Source organism: Pagrus major, chromosome 23 (assembly GCF_040436345.1).
Source record: "Pagrus major chromosome 23, Pma_NU_1.0".
NCBI lineage: Eukaryota > Metazoa > Chordata > Actinopteri > Spariformes > Sparidae > Pagrus > Pagrus major.
This window is the reverse complement of record NC_133237.1, coordinates 10,770,855-10,795,775: the sequence shown is the minus strand read 5'-3', so window position 1 is coordinate 10,795,775 and position 24,921 is coordinate 10,770,855. Positions and strand designations below refer to the sequence as shown.

The 24,921-nt window shown below is 43.8% G+C and overlaps 1 protein-coding gene across 1 annotated transcript in view; it reads left to right on the top strand.

Annotated features, from left to right (window-relative positions):
• The first annotated feature begins 844 nt into the window (after nucleotides 1–844).
• The window catches only part of grin2aa (glutamate receptor, ionotropic, N-methyl D-aspartate 2A, a), a 147,320-nt gene continuing 123,243 nt past the window's right edge, over nucleotides 845–24,921 (top strand). Inside the window, exon 1 of the mRNA XM_073494370.1 lies at nucleotides 845–1,348. Within this exon, the coding sequence (XP_073350471.1) occupies nucleotides 845–1,348 (504 nt within the window). The remainder of the gene's footprint in view (nucleotides 1,349–24,921) is intronic.

Here is a 24,921-nt window from a genome sequence, read left to right as displayed (position 1 = left end):
TCAAACCCATAGAAATCCACAAGTTTACTCAAGGTAACGTTTCATTTGGTCGTTTACTGCCATAGCCTCTGCGAGAGAGTCAGAGAGTGGGGAAGGAAGTCGGCGAACATGACTGAAGATAGCGTGAATACAACTTTAAAACATCTCCTCATCCGTGAGCATCTCTGCCTAAGTCTCGTAGATAGATTTTCAGCAGCAATGGTGGTTGTTCAACAATTAAGACAACAACTCCCATGACTCCACGCTACTTCACAACATCATCAAACTCCCAAAGACCTCAACTCTGTCAGTTTAAAACCAAATTACCCACCGTTACATCAGTCTCTTACTGAGCATAATTAATTGTCAACATTGCGATTAATGGAAGAACTTAAATCAACCAACCAGCAGGAAGTGTAATGGATGCTCTGTACAGCCTGTCTATTGTTGTCACTCACAGATCTCCCTTTATATGCTGCAGTTTGAGTGTTTGGAGACTATAAATTGTATAAATGTCTGCCTGCCTCTTCCGAAGGGCTCGGCTTGCTCCGGAATCATCTGATCCTCGCAGTCGTGACCATAAAGCGTATACTTGTTAGTCATCTCTTTCACTCATCCCTCCGCAACTTCCTCCCAAGGCCATCTCCCTCCCCACAAGGTTTATGTATTTAATAACATTACAGAGAAGAAGTGGAATAAAAATGAAGGATTCAACCTCAATGTGTGGGCTCAAAGAGCTGTGCATTAACAATTTATCTCCCCTGTCTTTCCCTCTCTGCCATCATCATTCCACACTTCTCTCTCTCATCTTCTTCTCTTTTTTTGATCTGTCTTCATCTGCTCTGTTTTCCCTCATCCTCCATCCATGCAGGGGATGAAGTGGTTTGGCAGGATGTCCCTCAGCAGCAAAAGGAGTAAGAGGAGGAGTAGAAGGAGCAGCAGTTGTAGCACTGGTAGTGATAGTGTGCTGCTATCCCTGGCTCTCCTGGTGGCGGTGACCCTGATCGCAGACCCCGCGGCAGCTCAAAAGCAGCGGTCTGGCGGCGGCTCGGAAAAAGTGCCGGTCCTGAACATTGCGGTGATCTTGGGGCGCACGCGCTACATCTCAGACCGAGATATCCGGGCGCTGTGGAGCAAGGAGGACCCCATAGATGTCAACGTGGTCACACTGCTGGTCAACGAGACCGACCCGAAAAGCATCATCACCCACATGTGCGACCTGATGTCCGGGACCAAGATCCATGGCGTGGTGTTTGGGGATGGCACCGACCAGGAGGCCATTGCCCAGATTTTGGATTTTATTTCCTCGCAGACGCTCATACCCATCCTGGGCATCCACGGAGGGTCGTCCATGATCATGGCTGACAAGGTATGGAGCAGTGTGTGGAGGATCATGTGTGGATAAAGAATGCTTGGCTACATGGATGTTGTTGATGATTGGGTGAAAAGGGGGAATGGTTGAATTAAAAATGAATTGATTGAATAATTGCTTTGGTTTGGAGTGGTTTGCCAAAAGTCCTGGCTTGCATCTTTGCTGAACCAGGAAATTAAGCGCACCCACAGAGAAAAATCAAATGCACTGTGACTGTTTGGGCTCAGGAAGTGCTCATATCAGTGTAGCTGGTGTCTAGAGACAGAAACGCAGGGAGGAACCAGGCTGACATTGGTGGGAAGAGATAATGTGGAGGAAGCATAGGGGGTGGGAGGATGAGGTAAGTATCTGCAGAAAAAGTGCTGGAGGAACGGGTGGAAGAAGAGAGAATTCTAAAAAGTAGGTCGAGAACAGAAGAATGGATGACTAAATGAGGAAATAAAGCAGGAGTAGGAGTGTTTTAGTAGTTTGGCTAACAGCGGCTGCGTGGTACAATGAGCTGTAATCTTGGAAGTCTCCATTCATGGTGCAGGATTCCCTCAGACAAGGTGCACGGGTCCTTATTGGCTCTCCGATTGAATAGGCAACGTCTCCTTTGCCTGCCAATCACTTTGAGCTGTGAATAGAAACAGATGAGGAGCGCACGACACTCTGGCTTCTTGAGGCAGTGTTTAGCTGCTACGATTCATCAGACTCACAATGGGGATATTCTGATCTGTGGTATTTGGGGGGAAGATCAAAGAGAGCTTACCAGACAGCGTGTTAGCCAGTCTTTCCTTAAAGATGCTACATGTGAAACGTCAATGTGTCATTATCCAAAACTGTGAAAGACACAGTATTTCAATGTAATTAGTGTGAACACACGATATTATTGTTCCAAATTACTTGCACACTTTTAAAGCCTCAAGTGCAGCTTGTGTATGTTTGACTTTGCTCTCACTTTACTGGAGAGGATAAATCATTTTTCTATAAACCTCTCTTTTTCTTCAAGATCCACCAGTGCGAGAAAAATCACAAATCTTTAGCTCCTGTCGCACTGAAAGAATAGCATCCCTCTTCTTATTTCATGCCATAAAGCAATCTCTCTCTCAGGCGGTCCGGCAGATTTCCCACCAAATCCCACCCCGTGGCCCACAATAAAACACTCAGTCTGGAGGTCGATGAGGCTGCAGAACCTCTCAGCGATGATCTTGTTTGTTTACAGTTAATATACAAATGTCTTAAAGTTACTGCGGTAATGGTTTATTGATCCTGTAATGCTACACGATGCCCCTTTTTAGGAAGAGGGAGATGAAGGGGGGGCAAGTGTTGGAGGAGAGGGCGGAAGAAGGGGGAGGAGGCGAGTGTTGAAGTAGAGGAGGTGGAGAGGGGAAGGGATAATCCCTCAACTTGACCAGAGGCAGGCTGAGTGTGGTGGGGAATTACAGAATGTCCTGATTGGCACCTGCCACACACTACCTATTTCAGCTGTGCACACTCACACACACACACACACACACACACACACACACACACACACACACACACACACACACACACACACACACACACACACATGGGCACACACACACCTCATGTCCCCTGTCAGGGAGTGTCATTGAAACAGCAGCGATTCAGCTCCCTGACAGCGGGCGTGTTTCCTCCTCCGGAGCAGATGAGGAGAAAATAATCCACTTTAAAGTGCTCGACCCACCACTTTGTCTCCTCTTTGTTTTCTTTTTAACGTTTTCCTTCTTTCCTCCCATCTTATCTGTCTATCTGTGTTAGCTTCAAACTCGCACACTCCTCACGCTAGGTGAAGTTGTCTCACACAAAGGAGCTCACACAGGCTCCTGTATTCCTCCAGGTTCAGGTATAATGTATGTTCTTTATGCGTTTTAATCTTCTTTTTTTATCACCTTGGGCTCACCCAATGTTTTTTTTAGAGCCACTTAGGAATGTGTGATGTTCCTCATCATTGTCATGACTTTGTTTCTTCTGGACATTTTGATGATGCAATGTTTTTGCCTGAGAGCCTGACAGTATCTGAGGGAATATTAGAGGATTATCTGATTGTTTTACACCAGATTTTCTGATAATATGTGACAAGGAATCTCGCAAAATGAAAATGAAATCCAAGCTAGAGGCTGGATCAAGGACAACGATGTAAAAGTATGAATGTAAAGGTCAAAACGATCCGAACGCTGAATCATCACTGTCATTCACTGTAGAGCCTGACTGCCATTAGTTGATTTTAACAGCCGATATTAGCCCATCACAGATATATCAGAGATGAAACTCAACCAGTTTTGGAATTATTTAATTCCCAGGGAAGTTTACAGTTTCATTTTAGACAATACATCTTATTTTCAAACTGTTAAAATACCCCGCTGCATTACAATAACCCTAACCCTATTGGCATTCAGCCCAAAAATCTCTTATCAGCCCAGCTGTGCTACAGTTGTTTAATATGGACATCAACAACACATTACTTTCATCTTCAAATCATAACATATAACAGAAAAGTGCAAAAAATCTTTACTGTGAGAAGCAAATGTTTGGTATATCCAACCCAATGGCCAGAATAAATGTTGGCTATGCAAAGGTACGTTTCTGTAAACCATGGATATGTTGAAACATATCTTTAGATTCAGTTTCAATTTTATCTTGGCTTTAGTCTAAAAAAGGAGGAAAAGATCATGTTTTGGCTTAAAATACATGTTTTGGTTGCCACAAACACAGCAGGAGTTGTCCAAACTTCCCAACAAAAATGTATTTTTGTTGCCACAAACATGGCTGGCAAATGTCCCCGAGGTTTCCTTCAATGTATCCAAAGGTGTCACACTTACAAATGTTGAAATGCAGTCTTGAACTGCGGTCACTGGCATGGCAGCCTTCTGGCCTGTAACTCTACCACTGTCTGCTCCTCCTGATATGAAAGTCAGGGCATAAACATATAATGTGAATGTGATATGACACGTGTTAAATGACCTCTGACACGTACTGTTATCTGCAGTAACGTCGCCTGCCAACATTTTATTCTGGTGACTGGGCTGCCATATTTATCTGATAAATGAGCTAATCATCTTGCTCTGGATTGACCTTCCAATAATCAATTTATCAACTGATTTTTCACCACTTGTTGCTACCACAGAGTTATGTTTTTATCCCTATTTACTTAAAATAACCTTTCCTTAAATACAGCTGAGATAAATACATCAGACTCCTCCATAACGATGTTACACTTTTTATTTGATCAGGGGTCCTGACATCACTTATATATTAGGAGTCAGCACGATAATGGCCATGATGGTGTTAAGTGTGTGATATCCACCTCCCCCCAACACACTCACAAAAATACAACAGCTAAATCTGTTTAGTGAGTGCTGCAGTGTGTTTCCATCCCAAACAGGGATTAGGATTCTTCTCGTGCGTCCTCTGCTGTATCCTTTCCTCGTAGGGTTTACATAGTCTTTTACCCTCCTTTTAAAGTTTATATAACTGCTCACCCTCTGTAGGTTAAGGTTTATACGGTTACCCTCTGAAATGTAAGTAGCGGAGTCTTTCTGCCGCCTTGTTCCATGCAGATTTTCGCTAATCCTCATGTGAAATATGAGGAGAAGCTCGCCTCCAATGATTACGCCTTGTAAGACCCTCGGTGTGTTTGTCTATTCACGATTACGCCTTCGTACTTGTGTGTGCTTAGACGTGTGTGAAATTTTTCCCTGCGTATATATGTGCCTTAATGCCTCTGCGTGCACTGAATACACTTTTACTCTGTGTGTGTTTCCTTTGCCCGTCACTTGGAGGCTAAATCTCTTGGTGTTGATGACTTCTAGTCAAAGCCGTTTCCTCTTCAACCCTTAGAGAATACTATCTGAGAGCTTCCCCATTAAAGAAAGACGCTATTTACGCCTCGACTCAACTCTGTCTTTCCTTTCCTTCCTGCTCTTCTTCTCTCTCCTTGTGCTGTCCCTCTGCCCATCTCTCTATCCTTCACTCACGCTTTCCTTCTCGCTTGTTAATTAGATAAATGTTGCAGTATGTCCCTGTGTTAGTCCCCTCCATACATCTCTCAGCCTTTGTTGAATAATGCATCACTTGCCAGTATTGAAAAGAATGCATTATTGATTAAGGAAAGAAATATCTTTCCTTGCTGCATTCTCAGCAATTCAGCTTGAAGGTGCCACCCTGGCAGCTCTTTGAAACTCATGGGTAGAAATAACCCCTAAAAAACCCATAAAATCATATTATTATGTTTTCATTGTATTTACTTAGCTTCATTATTTTATTATCTTGTGTTTTTTTGCTTTTGGTCTCTCCATACATCAAGTTTTTAAGGCTTGTATCTTCTCATTCCCTTCCCCGGTATAATTGTGTGGGCGGATGTCTGGCTTGGCTTGTTGATTGGCTTCATGTAATTCTCACGCTAAATGTTTATCGACTCGCTCAATGGTCAATAACGGCAACTGGATCATGTTGGTCACGAACGCTGTTCACTCTGCCTTTCCTTAGTCTTTGTTAGTGTCTGCTGTGACTCCACCTATCGACACGTCCAGTCTGATTTGCGTGATGTGTGCTGCCGCTGCTGCAGCTGTACTCTGTTTCTTTCTTCTTTATATTTGAGAGCACATCTCGTGAATTAAATCATGGTCTGTGCACCAGATGTGTTAACAGCAGCCTTGGGAGATGTCCCTCTCTGTTGTGCTGCTTGAAGAAAAAAAGAAAAACAAACACTTTGCTTCTGAATAAAACAAAGTGTTCAAACAGTCTGGAAATATTGTCGTGATGCTCTTTATATTGCTGTGTAGCACTGTAGGTGTGTGTGTGTTCCGCAGTGTGCCACAGTGATGTCACCTTAACTATCACGCCGGCACGTGCACACATGTGTGTACACACACACACACACACGCACACAAGCTTTTACTTTCGAGCTCATCCCTTGAGCGTCTTAAACAAATGACACTTCATTTACATGGATTGATTAATTAATTATTCAGTGATTCAAACAAATTAATGAATATTAATGAACACATAATGACATATACAAGTCTGATTCTTAGTGGAGCGCAGACACGAGACTACCAGATTAATCCTCTGACACTCTCCTTCCTTTACAAAATCAGTGACTTATTTCCTTTTTAAGTATAGGTCACGTTTGAATTAATCTTTGAATTTGATTAAAGGAATAGTTCACTCTAGAACCAAATTCAGTCATTATCGACTCCCCCTCATGCTGATGAGAAATCCGGTGTAGTTTCTTATTCCTCAAAGTGCAGCTGGAGACCCGCGGGGGTACCATCCTGCAGCAAAAATCCATATAATGGGCGTCAATGGTGTCCGAGACGAAGAGGTCCATAAAACTACACAAAAACTTTGTAATATTCCTCCATACTGCTCGTCCGCTGCAATCCAAGTGTCCTGAAGTGGCGACATCCAGAGTTTACTCGAAACAACGTCATTTAGTACATTTTTCTACCCTAAACAGTCACTATACTATATTTGCCTGGAGGCACGCTCCTGCGTGCACGCGAGTCTCCCTCGCACCCGCTCGCACTACGGAAGCTGCGCCAGACAAGATCAACGAGAACTCACGATAGATACACACCGGTATTTACATCCAGCTGTGAGCGACCGAGCGACACACAAACACAAGAGGGATCTGCCTGCACTAGTGATTTGAAACTTTGAAAGAAAAAAGAAAAATGTCCGAGGACTTCGGCTTCGGACTACGGCTTCCGTAGTGCGAGCGGGTGTGAGGGAGACTCGTATAAGGGTGAGTCAATAATGACTGAATTTCGTTCTAGAGTGAACTATTCCTTTAAGGTTAAAAATGAGGCAAAAACACTTTACCGGGCTATACTCATTTTAAGTTGGGGCCCCTGCAGTCTTTAGCCTCTGCAACCTGTTCCCCTGCATTAACTGACTCTTGCAAGCCACTCCAACCTCCAACCTCCTCCTACTGCAGGAGATGACAATTAGCCCATCAATTAACTAACCTTTAGCTTATATCAGTGCTTCATCTATCATCTGATAGAAACAAATATAAGTTAACAGCTTAAAACATCAATACATTTCTTCCAAACAAAACATTATTTTAAACTACTCAATATAGCCCTTTGCTTTCTAAACTCCCTAACCTCCCCCTCATCCACACCACACTTGGTACATTCCCCCAGAGGAAGGCCAAATCAGAGGAAGGCCAGATGCAGTCTGGAGGACACAAACGATCAGCCAAAAAATAAAGATGTTAAAACATTTATTTTGTCAGATGTTTCTTTTCAATATGATGTGATGTTTGTGACTCTGGCAGTAATGCAAAAACAACTTAACATAACACAACCGTTTACTCACCAAACACCTCAGCCACCTGCCGGCTAGAGAATTAATGTGACTGAGTGTTGTGTGATGTGTGTCCCAGGGCATCCATGTGACAGGCACTTTTATACTAATCTAAAACAAATACTTTGGTCTACAAATGCATCCTACCCCCTCCCCACTGGTGCTGCCATTGTTGTGTGACGTCATGAAGTCGCAGTAGATCGATTTGATAGTTCGAAAATTTTCGTTAACTGGAAAGCAGCATCAGCCTCATCTAAGTGACCATAACACAGCGCCACCGTCAAAATGGCGATAAGAAGAAGGCGCTTATTTAATTGAACATATTCTACTTTAAAATTCAGCCTGAAGTCATGCTCACATTTGGCTGTTTTTCATGTTGTGACACTGAAACCCCTTTGCTCAACCGGTATCAACCATTGATGTTTGGCTGAATCGAGGCTGACAGAGCGTCAATAACAACTGTTGTCAGTCGTCGTTAAAGCTCTGTTAGTGATTACTAGAGCTAAAATGCTAAAGCTAATGTTATCAGGATCAAAAACACTTTTTTAAAGAATCGTTATTTTTGTGCAGTAAGCCGACCGACTGACTCTCCTCCACGACGAACGACAGTGAAACCCAATATCAGCCGCTGTTACTCACTGTTCCCATTTAACTAATTAAACTGTGACGCACAGAGACACACATTCAGTGTACACGAGCTGCGAGTGTATTTATGTAAACTATCGATCGTCAGTGGTGAGACTTGTCGATGGATCCCAGGATAATGAACAGTGTTTTTTTCTGATCACTCATATTGATAAACTCTAGCACTCCTTTTGTCTATCTGAGTGTATGTTTCACGGCAGCTGTCATGGCGGCCGGTGGCTGAAAAAGTTTTTTGTACTAACTAACCGCACACACACGGTGTAACTGCCAGCATTAATGTAGTGGATGCAAACATTTGTGTGTGCGTGTGTGTGTGGTGTTATCGTGATCAAAGGACATTATTCATCCATCCCTGTTGTTGTCTCCCCTCAGGCGGTATAATTACACACACACGACGTGCGCGCGCACACACACACACAAGCACTCGCAAGCACTCTGATGTTTGCTGCTGCCTCCTCGTGTCAAATAGCAAATCAGAGCGGCAGGGAGGGACGGAGCGAGAGACTGAGCAGAAATAACATTTTGTGACATAACTTATGAGTTTGTCCAATTACTGCGTGGAGACGTATGTTTTTGTTGCCATTTAACTGGAGCATCTTCCTGCTAAAGCCTGCCGCACTGTCACACACATCCACACTGTCCATGTGTCTGTGCGCCTGTACTTCATCGATATATCGCCAACAAAGGCAATCTGTGTTTGTACGTCTATAATTGACTGTGTGTGTGTGTGGGTCCAGACTGCGATAATGACATCACTGGGGTGTTGTCAGATTTCCTATTACCCCGGTCCTCACTGAGATCCCAATGGTAACACTTTACTTGTTAGCTCTCCTTGTTTTGAATTCTTTATGCGTGTGTGCATGAAGTTGCTGTAAATATGAAAAACACTCATGTGTGCATACGTGTGTGTGTGTGTGTGTGCAGCCACTGTATGCCTCAGCGCCGTATTATTCCGATAGCTAGATGCAGCTGTCTTGCAGATGAGGAATGGCCTCTCACTTCTCAAAGGGAATCGATTTGAATGAATATGTGGGACCAGAGGAAATAGAGCTGTTAGCTCTTTTCATGAGTTTATTCCCCACTTTTTTTCTTCCTCTCCCTCTTCTCTCTGGCTTCCCCTGATGGAATCTGTTTCAAAGTGTGGAAAGTTTGCATTCGTGCTGCAATAGTTCGAGCTTTACTGTTCCGTTGCTCTTCCTCTTGGACCAGCTCGCTTCTCCTTTCCCGCCTTTCCTCTGTGTCCTCGGCTCTTTTCCCCCTCCTTCGCCTTCTCGCTCCCTCTCTCGCTCCCTCTCTCGCTCCCTCTCTCCATCTCAGGAGAGCCTCGGCTTCAGCCTCAGGAGCACTGTGTACGAGGATTGCAGCAGCACGCACGCAAACCAACAAAGTCACATATTGCAAATAAAATGCACTCTTCTTTCGCAAGGATGCTCGCAAAGGAAGAGTGCATTTTATCAGTGTCAGCCGCAGCCGGGTCGACAAGTCGGGTCAGGAGCTGTAAAAAGCCCCTTTCTGTCATAAAATCCACTGAACGGGTCGCCTCGGTGTGGTAAAAAACAAAAGTTATGACCCGTACCAACCGAAGCATCTTCTCCACTCTTAAATTAATTGACAAATGCTCAGGATTGAAGGCCAACGCTGCGTTATGTGATAGCGAAACGGGAATATAAATTGATTTTGATGTCGTACCCGTGGCGGCATTTTACTTTAGTCTTTAATCTCCTTACGCACTTCATCTTCTCCATTTTATCCTTCTGCTGCTGCTTAGTCCTCTTTTTTTTTCCCACTGTTGTCTTCTCCCACTGAATCACACTCTCCTGCTGTGAAAGACGCTCTAATAAGGCTCCGTCCATGCGTATGACGGCGTGCAGGAAGTGATGGAGCCCTGTCCCGCGCATTTGCATACAGGTTCACCACTGTGACACTGCTACATTAGCATCCATTCAGACTATTTGTTTGGTGCGAGTTGCATTATTAGCGTACAAGAGTTTTTGTGTGCACAAGCTAGGACGTATCGTGTCGGGTAAACAAACAGCATGCAGGCTAACATCGGACTAATCCTCTTGTCTGTTTGTCTTGTGTGCATTTGTGTGGGAGCAAAACTAATGTGTGTGCACATTTTTGGGGTGGGTGTGACTCTCCGTCTTTTTTTTTTTTTTCCTGTGTTTCTCGTTGATTAACCCAAGTGTCTCAGCAGCAAATTGAATTTCTGATCTGCTTGACTCGACTCTTGTCAGCCGCCGTAAGCCGACAGAAATACCCCACAATAAATATAACGTAAGCTCGGCGACCGAGAGACTGAAGAGGCGCGCGGAGAATAACACAGCTATCACAGCTTTGGAGGGGAGAATTTTGTCATCTCAGCTTAAGCCTGACTAATATACAGATAACACATGCACGCAGTTGCAGGCTGTGAGAGTCTTTTCATTCCTCGTCTTTGTGTCACGAGGCAATTGCATCAGCGCGAGCATAAATGTTTAAAAAAGAAAAAAGACAAGAATCTGGTTGCCGAAGCCTTCAAAGACAAGTTTCTCATTTTCTGAACGTTGAAATTGTCTGATTAAATTGTCCACACACTGTTTTTTAAGCTGCAGAACCTCTGTGGATCTTAATTCATGGTGCATGCTGCAAACTGCTTCATTATGAGCGACAGCTACTTATTAACTAGAAGCATCTTTCAGGAGGACTTGTCAATCACAGTTATGGTGGAGGGGAGAAGGAGAGAGCGATGTGAGTGAGAGGTTGATTTTTCAAACTGTATTATCACCACCTACTGTCACTCACGCTCCTGAGATGCACGCGGATAAATATCAGCTAACTTTGCCCCCAGGGATGTTGATCTGATGGCTTATTTATGTTGACATGAATATGTAAAGCTGAACGCATCGCTCTATTGATTCCATCCACCCTGACAATCGGAGGGGGGAGTCTAGATTGACAGCTTGTTCTGGATGGATAGTTAAACAAGATTTTCTGCTGGTGTTGAGGGTCATAAAGTCACCACCCTCACAGGCCTGCAGCAGCTGCAGCCACCCTGATATATGTGGCTCTGTATGAGGAGCGATCCCCCAGCAAGTCCTGTGGGTGCTGTGTTACAGTGAGTGAGCAGTAAAGAAGCCAGGGACGAGGAAAGATAAAAGAGTTGAGGCTGTTTGTTTGGCATGCTCGTAGCAGCCCACTTCCAATACAGCATCAGGAATCAACCACATTTTTCTGTTATATTTTCACATCTAAAACCTCACCCCGCCAGTCAAAACTATGTTTTTCTTCTTGTTCGTACAGTTGAATGTTTGATCTTCACTGTGTAGAATGATGTTTGTGCAGAGTGTAACACTAGAAGGCTGTTCTCACCTTTATTCAAGTGTAATTTTTCTCTGTGCTCATTGAAAATCTGATTTTAAGAGGCAGGACTGCTGTACACGCATGATTTGTGACATCACAAAGCCAATCCTGGTCAAAATATTCAGCGTACACAAGTGTGATGTGGAAACCTGGAGCCTCCAGTGAACAAACACTGAGAATGGACTTTACAGTGTACAAAAGTAGAATGCACAGCCCAGTCACCAGGATAAAATGTCGGCAGTAAATGTTTCTGCAAACCACCGATACGTTCACATTTGTACATGTCACAGACAATTTCCTATAAAATGTGTCATATACTTTGTCATACTTTCATATCTGGAGGCGGAGTGGAGGGTGGTGGCGGTGACAAGGCTGCTAAGCCAGTGACCACTGTTCTAGACTGCGTTTGTAAGCGTGACATCACTGGATATTTTGAAGGAGATCTCAGGAGCCGGTTTGTGTTAATTAAAACAGATATTTTAAGATATTTAAAATGATCTTCTCCTAACCAGACCATAAGATAAAACGGAAAATTTAACCTAAAGGGCCGCAAAGTTTCAACATATCCGTGGTTTACAGAAACATACATTGCCAACGTTTATTAAAGGGATTTGTTTGGTGAAGCTCCATTTTACAATTCCCTGTTACACATGCAAACAGAGAAAAGTGCCTCAAAGTGATGCTAACCTTGTCAGAAGAGGCTTGTCGTGGCAGTCAGAGGTTAAAGTTTCAAGACAGAAACAACTTATCAGCCTTTACCTCTTACTCTTTCCCAAATTGTCTCGATTTCTCAGAAACTGTTTCATCTGCCCCATTGCAGCTATTTAGGCATGTATGTTTGTGCTGGCTAAGCTAACTGATTCACCTGCTACGTGATCAAATGTTGCTGCTGTTGCATGAGATTTGATTTTAGGTTGCACCACCTCCAATGAGCAATGTAAATGCAGAACGGCGGCCATGGGAAGTCAGCTATAGTCCGTTCGGGGGTTTGGACATCAACTCCACTAATAAGGAGGGAAACCTGGGAGCCTTCAAATAAACATGCACAGTTATTAGCAAGCTCTTATGAGGTCAGCAGGGCTCGATTGTGCTGAGTGGTGCACCGACACACGCAGGCACGGATATCTTCATGTTAGGCTGTCGATGCTCTCACATTTCTGGTGCAGTGTGGTGTGGCGCAGTCCTTTCTCTAGGCTGCTTTCTATAAAACCACGCTACGACGTCTTCCCTTTGAGCTGCTTTGGGATTGTGTGTAAAAATCCGACGTGCTGGGAGGTCAGAAAACAGTCAGTCGCCTTAAGTTTGATCTAATTAGACGAGCCCGCGAAAACACCGACCTCCCGTTCCTCCAACTTTATCTCGGAAAGAGCGGGTCGGAAGATGCTGGAGAGACGGATAGGAAGGATAGGACAGGAGGCATTTTGTTGAGAATATTTTTTAAATAGGTCACAGTAAAATAGTGACGAAGGCTCGGCTTTCATTGGACGGGCAGTAACTGCACTGTTTTTCGAGCATGGCGCGGGCTATCTCGCACCCAACCTGCGTCCCTGTGCAGCTTTTTCCCTCCTCTCCTCATCTCCCTCTCTCATCTGCATTCCGCATCTTATCTCCAAAGTCTATCTGTCCTCCCCTCTCTCTTTCCCCTTCCATCGCCGTGCCGTTAAGTGTTTGAAGATTGAAGTGAGAGATTTCTGCTCGTATCTATCGCAGCCATGTCGAAAGGAGTTGGCAACAGCTGCACCCCACACTCCCTCTCCCCTGCACACACACACACACACACACACACACACACACACACACACACACACACACACACACACACACACACACACACACACACACACAGAGACCACTTTTCAAAGCTTTAGGTTTCAGGAGTGTTTGATTCCGCTCTCATGTCTTTAATGATTTTTCAATCTTTCCCTCCATTTCTTTTCCTTCCATCCATCCATTTCTGACTCTCTCTCTCTCTCTCTCACACACACACACACACGAGTATACATACAGAGAACACACAGTCACACAGAAATGCCGCTGCCAGATTACTCTGCAGTGTCTGCAGTGAACGAGCGCAATCACGTTAGACCAGGGCTGACTTGCTCCTCTCGCCCGCTCGCTGCATCCTGCACGGAGCCCGCTCCAGCGTTGCAACACAATTCCATTAAAACGGACCGTAGTCTCTCCCTTAGCGTTATAGGGTAGTGTAGCCTAGCCCAGCACTGCAGCATGTTGGGGGTAGTGAGCTGTGCTAAAAGACAGGGAACGGAGAGATGCAGGCAGTGAGAGTGACATGAATTAAATATCCCTCCGACGAGCCTCTTCCTTGTTTCACTCGTCTCTCCATTATGATGGAAAGCCCCTTGGAGCATGAAGTCAACCTTAATTGTTCTGAAGTAGTGGGGCTAGATGGGCGCAAGGACGGATGGATGGATGGATGGGTGGGTGGAGGATGACTTGTAAGAAGGTCCCTGTGTGACAAGCAGTGAACAAGCTGTGAGCGCAGTGGGGGGCTCTCAGGAAAATGGCATTATTCATGTTTTATTGGCACACTCAGTTTATTTGTCTCTCTCTGCCTCTCTCCCTCGCTTCCTCGGTCGGCAGCCAGCACTTTGCTTTTAAAACTTCAGCTCTGCAAAAAAAAAAAAAGAAAGAAAAAGGATGCTGCCTCGCATCCATTAACATGAAAGACAACTTAAGAGGTCTTGTCGAGCCTGACAAGAAACTGGAATGTCCTCGCATCCGGCTGTCTTGACGAAAGCCACACGCTCTTCAAACTTTTAACCCCCTTGGCCTGAAAGTAACTGAATATTTACACTCCAGTTGGGTGTTTTAACTTGTCGCACCTAATGTTTTACTGGCGTTTTAAGGTACGACGCATGTTCTATACGCTGTGCGTGGAAACAGTTTGCAATAAGTCAGAGTGACAGCGACACGATTTTTAAGTATTCTGCGAGACGCCATTATGCAGCGGCTGATAATGTCCTCCCCAGTTTAAATGCTGCAGTGAACGACTTTTTCGGTGGGCACTATTTTTAGTTTTCAGGTCATTTGCAACTTGTCTCAGCACTCTCGGTTCTTTTAACTGCAGAGTCCTTAATATGAAGTCCTTAAAGTGTCGTGTCGCATCATGTAACTGACGTAGTGCAGCGAGCCCCTCCGCCGTTATATCGTAGCGTCGTGGAATTCAGCTGACTTCAAAGATAGAGGGAAGAGAATGGGGACAACGGAAGAGTGACTCAACAGCTTTCTCCTTGGAAAAAAAAAAGCGACAGAAAGAGGAAGAAAGGAGGATGGAATGAGCGCAAATGAGGGAGTTAAAGATAGAATAAGAGGTGCGGAGCAAACTGGAGAGAGGCTGAGGGGCTTTTAAAGAAGCGCTCTTTAATTAAGTTGATAGTGTGTGGTTATTAGCGATAAGGTTTTTGCTGAGAAAAGTCTGTGCGCATCCTATTAACCCCCCCCCACCACCACCACCACCCTATCCTCCCAAACTGTAATTACTGTACGCAGCCGCTGTTAATGCGAGCACTGTGTGACCCTCAAATCTGCCCTCCTGGCACTCGAGGTGATAAGGCTTCAGCGTCAGAATAATGTAAATAAATAATGACATTGATTCCTTGAAAAATGTTCAGCCTTTGGTTCTTGTCTTCCCCGATAAATTGCGTTATTGACGTAAAGGTCTGACAGGCTCAAGTCAGTAAATCTGTTTTAAAGAGTTTATGGGTCATTCATGTTAGGGCCTCAACTGTGCTGAACTGCTCATCACACTTTAGCGATAACCAGCTTGCTTTTTGAACGCTTACCAACCAGGAATCAACCAATATGCTTGTTCTTGCTTCCATTTTTTATACACTGTATTAGCAGTGACCAGCGGAAATATGTAAAGTTAAAGGGGCAATATGTAAGAAGGAGTGTACCCTTTATTATCTCAGCACCTGTTCTTCTACGTTCTAGTTTAGTGTTCCACTTCCCTCCAGCTCCAGCCTCACCCTTCCTTCCTCTTCTCCCTCTCTGTCCCTTTTCCCACCCCAGCCCAGCCCCCCACCTGCCCCTTCCGTCCATCTTGTCCAGCCCTCGGTGCTTTTATAGTCCTTTTAAAGAGGAGGGGTGTACAGCGAGACATAAGGGGAGGATTTAAAAATAGCTGAAGCACCAGAGGAAGATAGAATAGGAAGGGAGGGAAGACGGATGGGGGAGGAGGGGGGAGGATTGCAGGGTCAACGTTGACAAATGGGTCTGCGGAGTTAGCCAGGGCTCCGGGGAGCACCAGCAGTTAGGTCAGCGCACCCCAAGGGGAACAGGGAAATGGGGTTTTTACCTGCCGAAAACACCTGAGAGAGGGGGAGAGGGAGTGCAACAAAGAGAGGGACGGAGATAGAGAGAGATGGAGAGAGCGAGTCTGTAGTATTTGTGGCAAGAATGAGGCATATTAGCCTCACTTGCATGTTATTTTAAAGATACAGGGCAGGGTTTGGAGGTACAATATGTGCAGACCAGCAGCTGGCAGCAGTGTAACCTATATATAACCTATATGGGGCTGTAGCAGCGTGATTTACCCAGGCATCCTGCAAAAATGTAGCCATTTTCCAAGTGTATGGAGTCCAAGGAACCAAGTGTTTCAGTTAGCTTGCATACATTACCATTATTTATTTATCATGAGCACAGTCTTTCCCCTAAAGGGTAACTCCACCAATTTCAGACAAGTGTGTTTACAGGACTTGGGGAGAACTACTGCATATGTAAAGTAGCTGCCATGATTTTTTTAGCTAGATCTTGGCATTGCACTCCTATAACACCGTTATCAACTTATTATGGATAGTTTAAAAACAAATTATCAAAATCGATACGGAAGAACCAGAGATATCGCCATTTTAAAGTAAAGCATTCTTCCTTTTCAAAAGCTGGCGGCTACATTACCCACAATGCAACATAGCCAGTGAGTGACATCACTGGAGGCAATTTATCAGATTACATGCAGCTTCCTCTGAGGCCACAAAAGGCTTTATACTACTTTTTTCTGTTTTTTTACATATGCAGTAGTGCTCCCCAAGACCTGGAAACACACCTTAATGTGTAAAATTGGTGGAGTTACCCTTTAACTAAACCAAATAGTTCTAACTAGACATTTTCCTATGGTAGTCACAACATCAGGGCCATAGCTTCAAGTAAGGACACTGAGATCCTGTCCTCAGCATTTTAACTGGGAATTTGAAGGTTCTAGTAACCAAGTAGGTATTTAAGTTTAACAATAAATAAAAAAGATTCGCTCCACCTACATCTGGACAGTAATTCTTGTGTTTCACATACATATTTCATTTGCACCACATGCTTTATTTTAAAGAAGATGGGTTTATGAAAGCTTCTAAGACAACTCATATGAAATGAATAAATGCTTGATCATGAATCTTATTTCATAACTTTTGCAAATATGCTTAAATGATACTTGACTGTGGTAAGTTTCCCACCAGTGCCAGCTCTTAAAATAGGTAACATGTACAGCTCTTTACAGCACTTGATATAATGGGACATGTATAACCTAAAAAAAAAACTTTACTCAACTTGCCAACAAACCAACTCCTTGTCCTGAGGACGAACTTCTTCCCAACACCATCTCCTGGTAAACCACCACTTTGCAGTAGCTTAGATAAGCTGTCCTTGAGAGAAGTGATCCTTTATTCTTTTCACTGCAGTAAACCCACGCTCCGCTCGGTCGACCCTGGCTTTCTGTGCTCCAATACCGAAGCTCCTGAATGATAGAGACTGAGGTTTGTTACTGAAGGGTTTGATTTAATCGAAATTGCTGACTTTCAATAGCTCATTTAGACGCTTGAGGAGGAGTCATGACGAGGTGAGGGTTTTTTTTTTTTTTTTTTTTTGTTTGCATTGCGTGTGTGTGTTTTATGCGTTGGCTCCAGCGTGTGGGAGCGTCGTGATCGAGCTTTGTGTGTGTGTGTGTGTGTGTGTGTGTGTGTGTTTGAGATGTTAGTTTAGTCCAACCTTGACAAGTAGGAGAGGGCATTGTTAGCGCAGCCCCACTGAGAAATATGCCTTGACAGAGAGAGAGAGTGAGAGACATGCACACACTCTCTCTCTCTCACACACACAAAAAGAAAACTGACTAACTTCTAAACTATGTGCAAGTTAAATTATTTTACTCAGCACAATGTACCATTTAACATACACACACAAACACAATTATAGCAGCTTTTCCAAAAATCGTTTAGATCTATCTACTAATTAAAAGCTGGCTGTTACAGTGTGTGTGTGTGTGTGTGGTAGACCTTAAGATATGCCTGCATGTGTTGAAAAGCACAACACAGGTTTTGAGACCACACACCATGTGCAACCACCACACACACACACACACACACACACACACACACACACACACACACACACACAATTTTAAACACAGTTAGCTATTGATAAAGACTAAAAGCGCCCTCATTTAACTATGGTCTTCCTGCAGTATACTAGCTATAATTTATTACTGTCTGTACACACACACACACACACACACACACACACACACACACACACACACACACACACACACACACACACACACACACATTAATGATGGCTTTGCAGTGCTGTCACTGCAGACCAAGGCCAGCTAAAGCTTTTTATGTAGCATTTTCCTCAATGCATGTGTGTGTGTTTAGCCGTATCCTATTGCCTGACAGTAAAAAAACAGCACTAGTTAATCAGTGTGCACTTGGCTACCCTCACTCAGTACATTTCTCCAACCGAGGATTCACCTCAAATAATCAATACACCTCTACTGGTGTAGAAAACTAAGGTAACTGAAGCAGATAAGATTGACACCTTTAATATTGCATGTTAAGCATTTTACGCGGCACGCTGCGCTTTGACTTTAAGTACATTGCAAATTGACACAGCATCTTAGTCTGAAATACAAATGTCAATATGTCACTACCATTTATCGACAAAAATGACCTATAACCACAATTATGTTAAAAAATGGTGGTATGCGGTCTCTGGTGTCATATACTGTGTGGACCATCCACACCAATCACCTCCTCAAGATGTTGTGTCTATATTTCTCAGAAAAATGTAAATGAGTTGTTATAAAGGGGAATTATGGTGTTTTTTAACCTCAGCTCTACATGTTTTGGTGTGTAACTTATTCTTACTAAGTGTTGGAATAAGTCCAGCAGATTGCCTCAGCTGGCAGCAGCAACACGGCTGCAATGTAATCCTTTGGGGCAACTGCGACCATCAAAGTTATGTCCACTAAAGGCGTTTGTTTTTGCCACAGACAGACTGAAGTTGTTATTCCAAGTGCCTGACAACATTATGGAAATCACTCCTACAGAATAAGACCTTTCATAAATGTGTAACATCCTTTTTGTAACCAGAAACACATTTTGTTGAATTGTTACAGTTTGGTTAAATAGTCTGCCATGACTTTGGAAATAAATTCCTGCAGGCGGTTTTTCTAGGTAAACTCCAAACTCCTCTCTTTAACTCTGACTCATATTTCCACCATCGTCTTCCTACAAGAACTTACCTTTGGCAAGGTTCCAGAACGAGACTTCTCCTCCAGCGGGACTTGTGTTCCCGGTTACGAAATGGATCTTTTTATTTAACAAAAAGTCTATCTCTGTAAAATCGCTTCCGTAATGTTGTCAGACTCTTAGAATAACAACATTAGCCAGTGGCAAAATCAAGCACTTTCAGAGGATGTAACTTTGACAGTAGTATGAATCATTTACACAGCAAAAGATGTAAATACAGGGCCCAGGTTTAAAAATACAGGATTCCCTTTAAGTGTTCAATAATGTGACATAAGAAAACAATATCTGCCAAATAATCCAAGTTTTCTTATTTTATTCTATTATTTCTCTTAGTATATGTACTGTTTACCCTTTTTTTCCAAGCTCAACAGGGTTTCCACTTGTCATCTCTATTGTCTGGAACCATTTAAAGTCTGTGTTTTTCACAGGAAATGAAGACAGAGGAGATAAGAGCCCAAGGTCTAGACAACACAGTCATCACACTGAGGAAATTGGTCATTTATATACACAAAATAATTCCATGCGTGACTGTACAAAACACAAACACCCCTTCCAGCTGGAGACTTTCTCGGCATTTAATGAGCAGCTCTGTCGCTGTCACTAACTGACAAATAATCAGTGGCGGGCTCTCCTGCACAATCACAACAGGAGAAATTGTTTTCTCTGTCACCTCTTAATCTCATAAACGAGGCGATGTTGCAAATGAGAATTTAAAGAATTAACAGTCAGGAAAATATCCTAAATGCAGAGACGATAGAATGACTAAAATGTCACGATGTCTAAATATTGTGCTGATGTACCTCCAGTTTCTAAAAATATGGTTTATTAGCGCAAAACATTTCCATACCAATGAGTGTATGTCAGCTTGTTAGGCAAACAACCATGAAAGAACAAGAAAAGAGGGAATTCAGAAGACATACACATCATAATTACATGTCTAACCTCGTCACTCATGCAGACCCACACACACACACACACACCCCCCACAACACACACACACACTAAGTACAGGATTACTCAGCCAATTTTGTGATGGCAAAATGACTGCAGGGGGTGCGGTGATTAACTGGCCTAATGGGATCACAGTCGCTCCTCACTACCTTCACTTGTCTCTCTTTGCCTCTCCTCTCCTCTCCTCTCCTCTCCTCTCCTCTCCTCTCCTCTCCTCTAATAACTAAATACATTCAAAAAAAGGGCCCAGTGCCTTCATGATGGGATGGCATCTCTCTCCTCATCCCCCCTCCCACTGTTTTGTGCGTTCTTCTTCCTATTTCTGCCTGCTATAGCATTTTACAGCCACTTCTTGTGTGCCCGTGTGTGTGTATCTTTGAACGATGCACACAGAAGAAGAGTTTGTGTGTGTGTGTCTGTGTGTGTGTTGAAGTGGGTAAATTGTTTTCAAGGTTCCTTCTCAGCTTGCAGTCACATATTCTTTCAGATGCAGCGTATATGTGTGTGTGTGTGTGTGAGTGGGCTGTCAGGTGTTCCTGTTCCCGTGGCGAATCATCTGTCTGCTCCTTAGGGGTCGGCGGCAGGTGCTTTCTAAACAGGCCTCCCCCCGGACACCTCTGTCCTTGTCTCTGTCTGAAAGTACCCATATCTTTCTCCTTTAACTCTCCCTCACACCCATTGTACTTTTTGTGTGTGTGCATCTGTATGTGTGTGTGTTTGTGTGCGTGCGTGTGTGTGTGTGCATTCATAAGGTTTCTTTAAGTGTACAATCTCCAGATAGTCAGTTGAAAAGCCAGCCTGCTGTTGTCAGCCTGCATGTGCTGAAGTGGACCACTTCTTCACTTTTTAGAGAGATACAAAAAATATTGAGGTGTTATTTTGCAAATTATATGTATATATATATATATATATATATACACACACACATATATATGCAATAAAGAAAATGTGTCACACTCTCATGGCCAAACACTGATATTGTATTCAAAGAACTCAAGCACAGTTGACAGTGAAGTATTGCTTATTTTGATGTTTGGTCTCTGAAATGTTAGAAAAAAGTGAAAAATGTCCAACTCAGTTTCTTAAAGTCCGAACTTAAGCCTATTAATGTCTTGTTGTGTTATAAAACTCAAAGATCCTCAATGTATCGTGATAAAACAGAGAAAAGCAGAAAACAGCTGTATTTTTAGAAGCAGCATTTCCTGCCATTTTTACATGGAACATAACATTACTGATTAATCGATGGTCAGGAAAGTCAATCAACTGGTTGGTGTATTTTCCAAGCCTCACCTGTTGATGCTTAAAAAGGCAGACTATTATATCACAAAGACCTTGACTGTCTTGTACTGTACACGGCACCTTATCAGCCTGCGTTTGATACCCTGCGTCCGCTAACACTGTTCTTTTTGACCAAAGCTTTGAAATTTAGCATTGTATGGCTGTACCACAGGGACAGAGATCAATTCCACAGCATTGCAGGCAGTGGGGATAATGAGGCTTTTCCATTGATTAGAATTTAATTGAGAGGCAGCGATGGGCCGAGGGAGGCAGGGAAGGCTATTGAAGTCACTCAGCACCGTGAGGCTGCCCCTCGCACTCCTCCATTCTTCACCAGAGAGCTCCTTTTCACTCCTGGGCTCTTCTTCACTGCACGTCCTGCTCCCCGTGTCCCTCGGCCACTTCTCCCTCACCCCCGCTCCTCCTCCTCCTCCTCTCTCTTTTTCTCTCCCTCCGTCTCCCTCGTATTGACGGTTTATGGACACAATGGAATTAGACCGTCATTGTTCCTCGCTGTATCTCCGACCGAGCGCCGAGGCCGCTGGAGATGATGCAGCTGAATGATAAGCGAGTCTCGCTGCACAATCACACCCTTCCAATTTACAACTTAATTCAGCTCAGATCGCTCTCGCTCAAAATCTCCTGTGTCTCTCTCTCTCACACACACACACACACACACACACACACACACACACACACACACACACACACACACATCCTCTCGCATCCACTGAGGCAAATAGGTAAACTACTCTCAAACTTCATCTGTCTCTCCCTTCTCCTATCGTTCTCTCTTTGTTTCTTCCTCTCTCTACATTCATCCTTCTCTCTTTCCTCCTGTGTTGCAGTACTTCGGGCAACACTTTATCATTCTAATATGAAAACATCTCTCCGGTCTTGTACACCGAGTAATTGATCCTCTTCTCTGGGGTTTCTATTTTCTTCAATTACATTCTGTCAGAGTGCTGACAATAGGGGAGATGCACAGACTGGCAGGCGGCTCACCCTCTGTTTGCCTTCTGTGTGTGTGTGTGTGTGTGTGTGGCATTTACTGCTGAATCTCAGTCAGATCTGGATACTTTGTTCTTACTTTATATCTTGGGCAATAAAAATAAGATGCATAACACTTTTCTTTTGCATATGAGGTTATTTTTGTATGTGTTTCTGGGTTTAAGTGTTGCTTTCGAGTTCTGCAGTCGCATTTGTGGGTCATGCCTAGCAAGGTAGTGTGATCTAAAATAACGCTACAGCAGTAGCAACTGTATGTCTGCTGACTGACTGGAGTGTATATTCATAATATATATGTATATATATATATATATATATTTATATAACACCTGTTACATGGTGATGCACATAACTTACAGAAGTAAAGGCTCAACTCCACACCAGGTGTTTCAGGCAGTGCAGCAGTGTTTTCTATGGGAGAGAGTAACTCCCTTTGGTGTGGACTTTGGGCTTTTTCACTGCACAAAAATGCACAAAAATGCTACACGACACAATAAAGGAAAGCCAAAACCCCCAAAAGCATAGTATGACCTCTGTAAGATCAGTTTGTTTATTCAGTTTATTCAGTCATGAAAACAAAGAGAGTTTCAGTCAAACAGTCAATGAAGATCTTTCTCTTCTGATTCAAATTTCCTCCCCAAAACAACATAGTGGACCTTTAAATTGTTGTAGAAACTGTGCTACAAACACACACACACACACACACACACACACACACACACACACACACACACACACACACACACACTCATCTTTTGTAGTATATGTGTGATACTGCTGAATAGGTAATTTGCCTGAAGCGGACACGGAGCGATTGAAATGTTCCCAAGGACAGATGTAATTGCATTTCATGTCCTGTAGTGGTGGACAACACACACACACACACACACACACACACACACACACACACACACACACACACACACACACACACACACACACACACACTCACAGGAGTGGCATAATAATGAGTGTGTACTTTCTAAAGAGCGCGTTCTATCTCCCAGACATCTTTTCATTGTATCATTAGTGTGTGTTTGTGTGTGTGTGTGTGTGTGTGTGTACATGCTCCTGAATGTGTGGTGACACTTTTTCACACAAAAAAGGTCACTTTCGCTTTAAATTAGGTTGAGGGGAGAGAGATGAGGAGGAAGAGAGGGGGAATGTGGAGCAGTGAGTGGGGTGGCGTGAGGTGATTTGGGGGGGAGTAAGAGGACTAATTGCTGGGGGGGGGGAAAGAAAATGGGTGATACAGGCAGGTCAACAGGAAGGAATCTGAGTGTGTCCTTTCATCCTTTTTTTGTATAATTGTACTGAGCCGCTTTCTCAGATTGTGATCTGAAAGAATCAGTAGCTGAAAGGGAGGAGGTGAGAGAAAGGTGGAGGAGGATGGAGAGAGAGAGAGAGAGAGAGACAGGTACAGTAACATCAGCGAGTAAAAACTCTGGTAATAAAATACAGATTACACAGTGTCGTAGCCTGTCCTTCAGCTCTTGGCAGTGCTACTCACGCCCATCATCTACATTGTCCTCTGTGTGTATGTGTGCGCGCGCTTGTGTTGGATTGACCCCCGGGGGTCACACACCCCTTAGGTAATGGCTCCATTAGGAAGACAAAGAGCCGCACTCCTGGCTCAAACACTATCACTCTCTCTATTTCTGTCTTTGTCTCTCCCCATCTTTTCCTTCTTCTCCTCACCTCCATCTCCCGCGTCCTTTCCTGCGTCTCCCCCCCCGCTCTGCCTCTCTCTGACAGGCAAAGGCGCGCGTGACATGAAGACACAGCGCTAAGCGACGAGATTTGGAGCGTCAGGCGGATCATAAATTTATCATGTGCAATTTCATCAAGATGACCTGTGTGTGTGCGTGTCTGTGTGTGTGTGTGTGTGTGTGTGTGTGTTTGTGCATGCATCAACGGGAACAATCTTGCTGGCCTTGTGTTTGAGACAGTCATTAACCCTCTTAGCCTCTTCTCGTTATCTCTCCCACTCCTCATCTCTTTCTGACCCGCACTATGCGTCAGTTGTTGAGTGTGTGTGTGTGTATGTGTGTGTGTGTGTCCATTTGTTGCTGCCATTCATCTTAATAAATCAGCAGTCTGTCTCAATTTTCAAAAGATTGGTTTGGGATTTGAACCCACATTAGGTGGTGATTAGTTCAGGTCTATAAGCAGCTAAAGTGGCGTCTCTTTGCACTGGTCTGTTCAGGTAGAGTGAAGGGGTTGTCAAAAAAAAAAGTTCTCAGTGCGATTGCAGTCATTGTTTGTAATTGTGTTTGAAATACCTGCTTTTGCCAACTGTGTCTCCTATTGCACTGTGGCTCAGGATGAAGAATGGTCATTTATCCAGTAATAGATAGAATAACAGCTTAAAGAACATCATACATCTCATATACCTGCCTGTCACGTCGACCATACTGCCCCTAAAGAGCACGGCCGCAGTCCAGATTTCATGCATTCAGACATACAAACACACAAAGGCAGGAC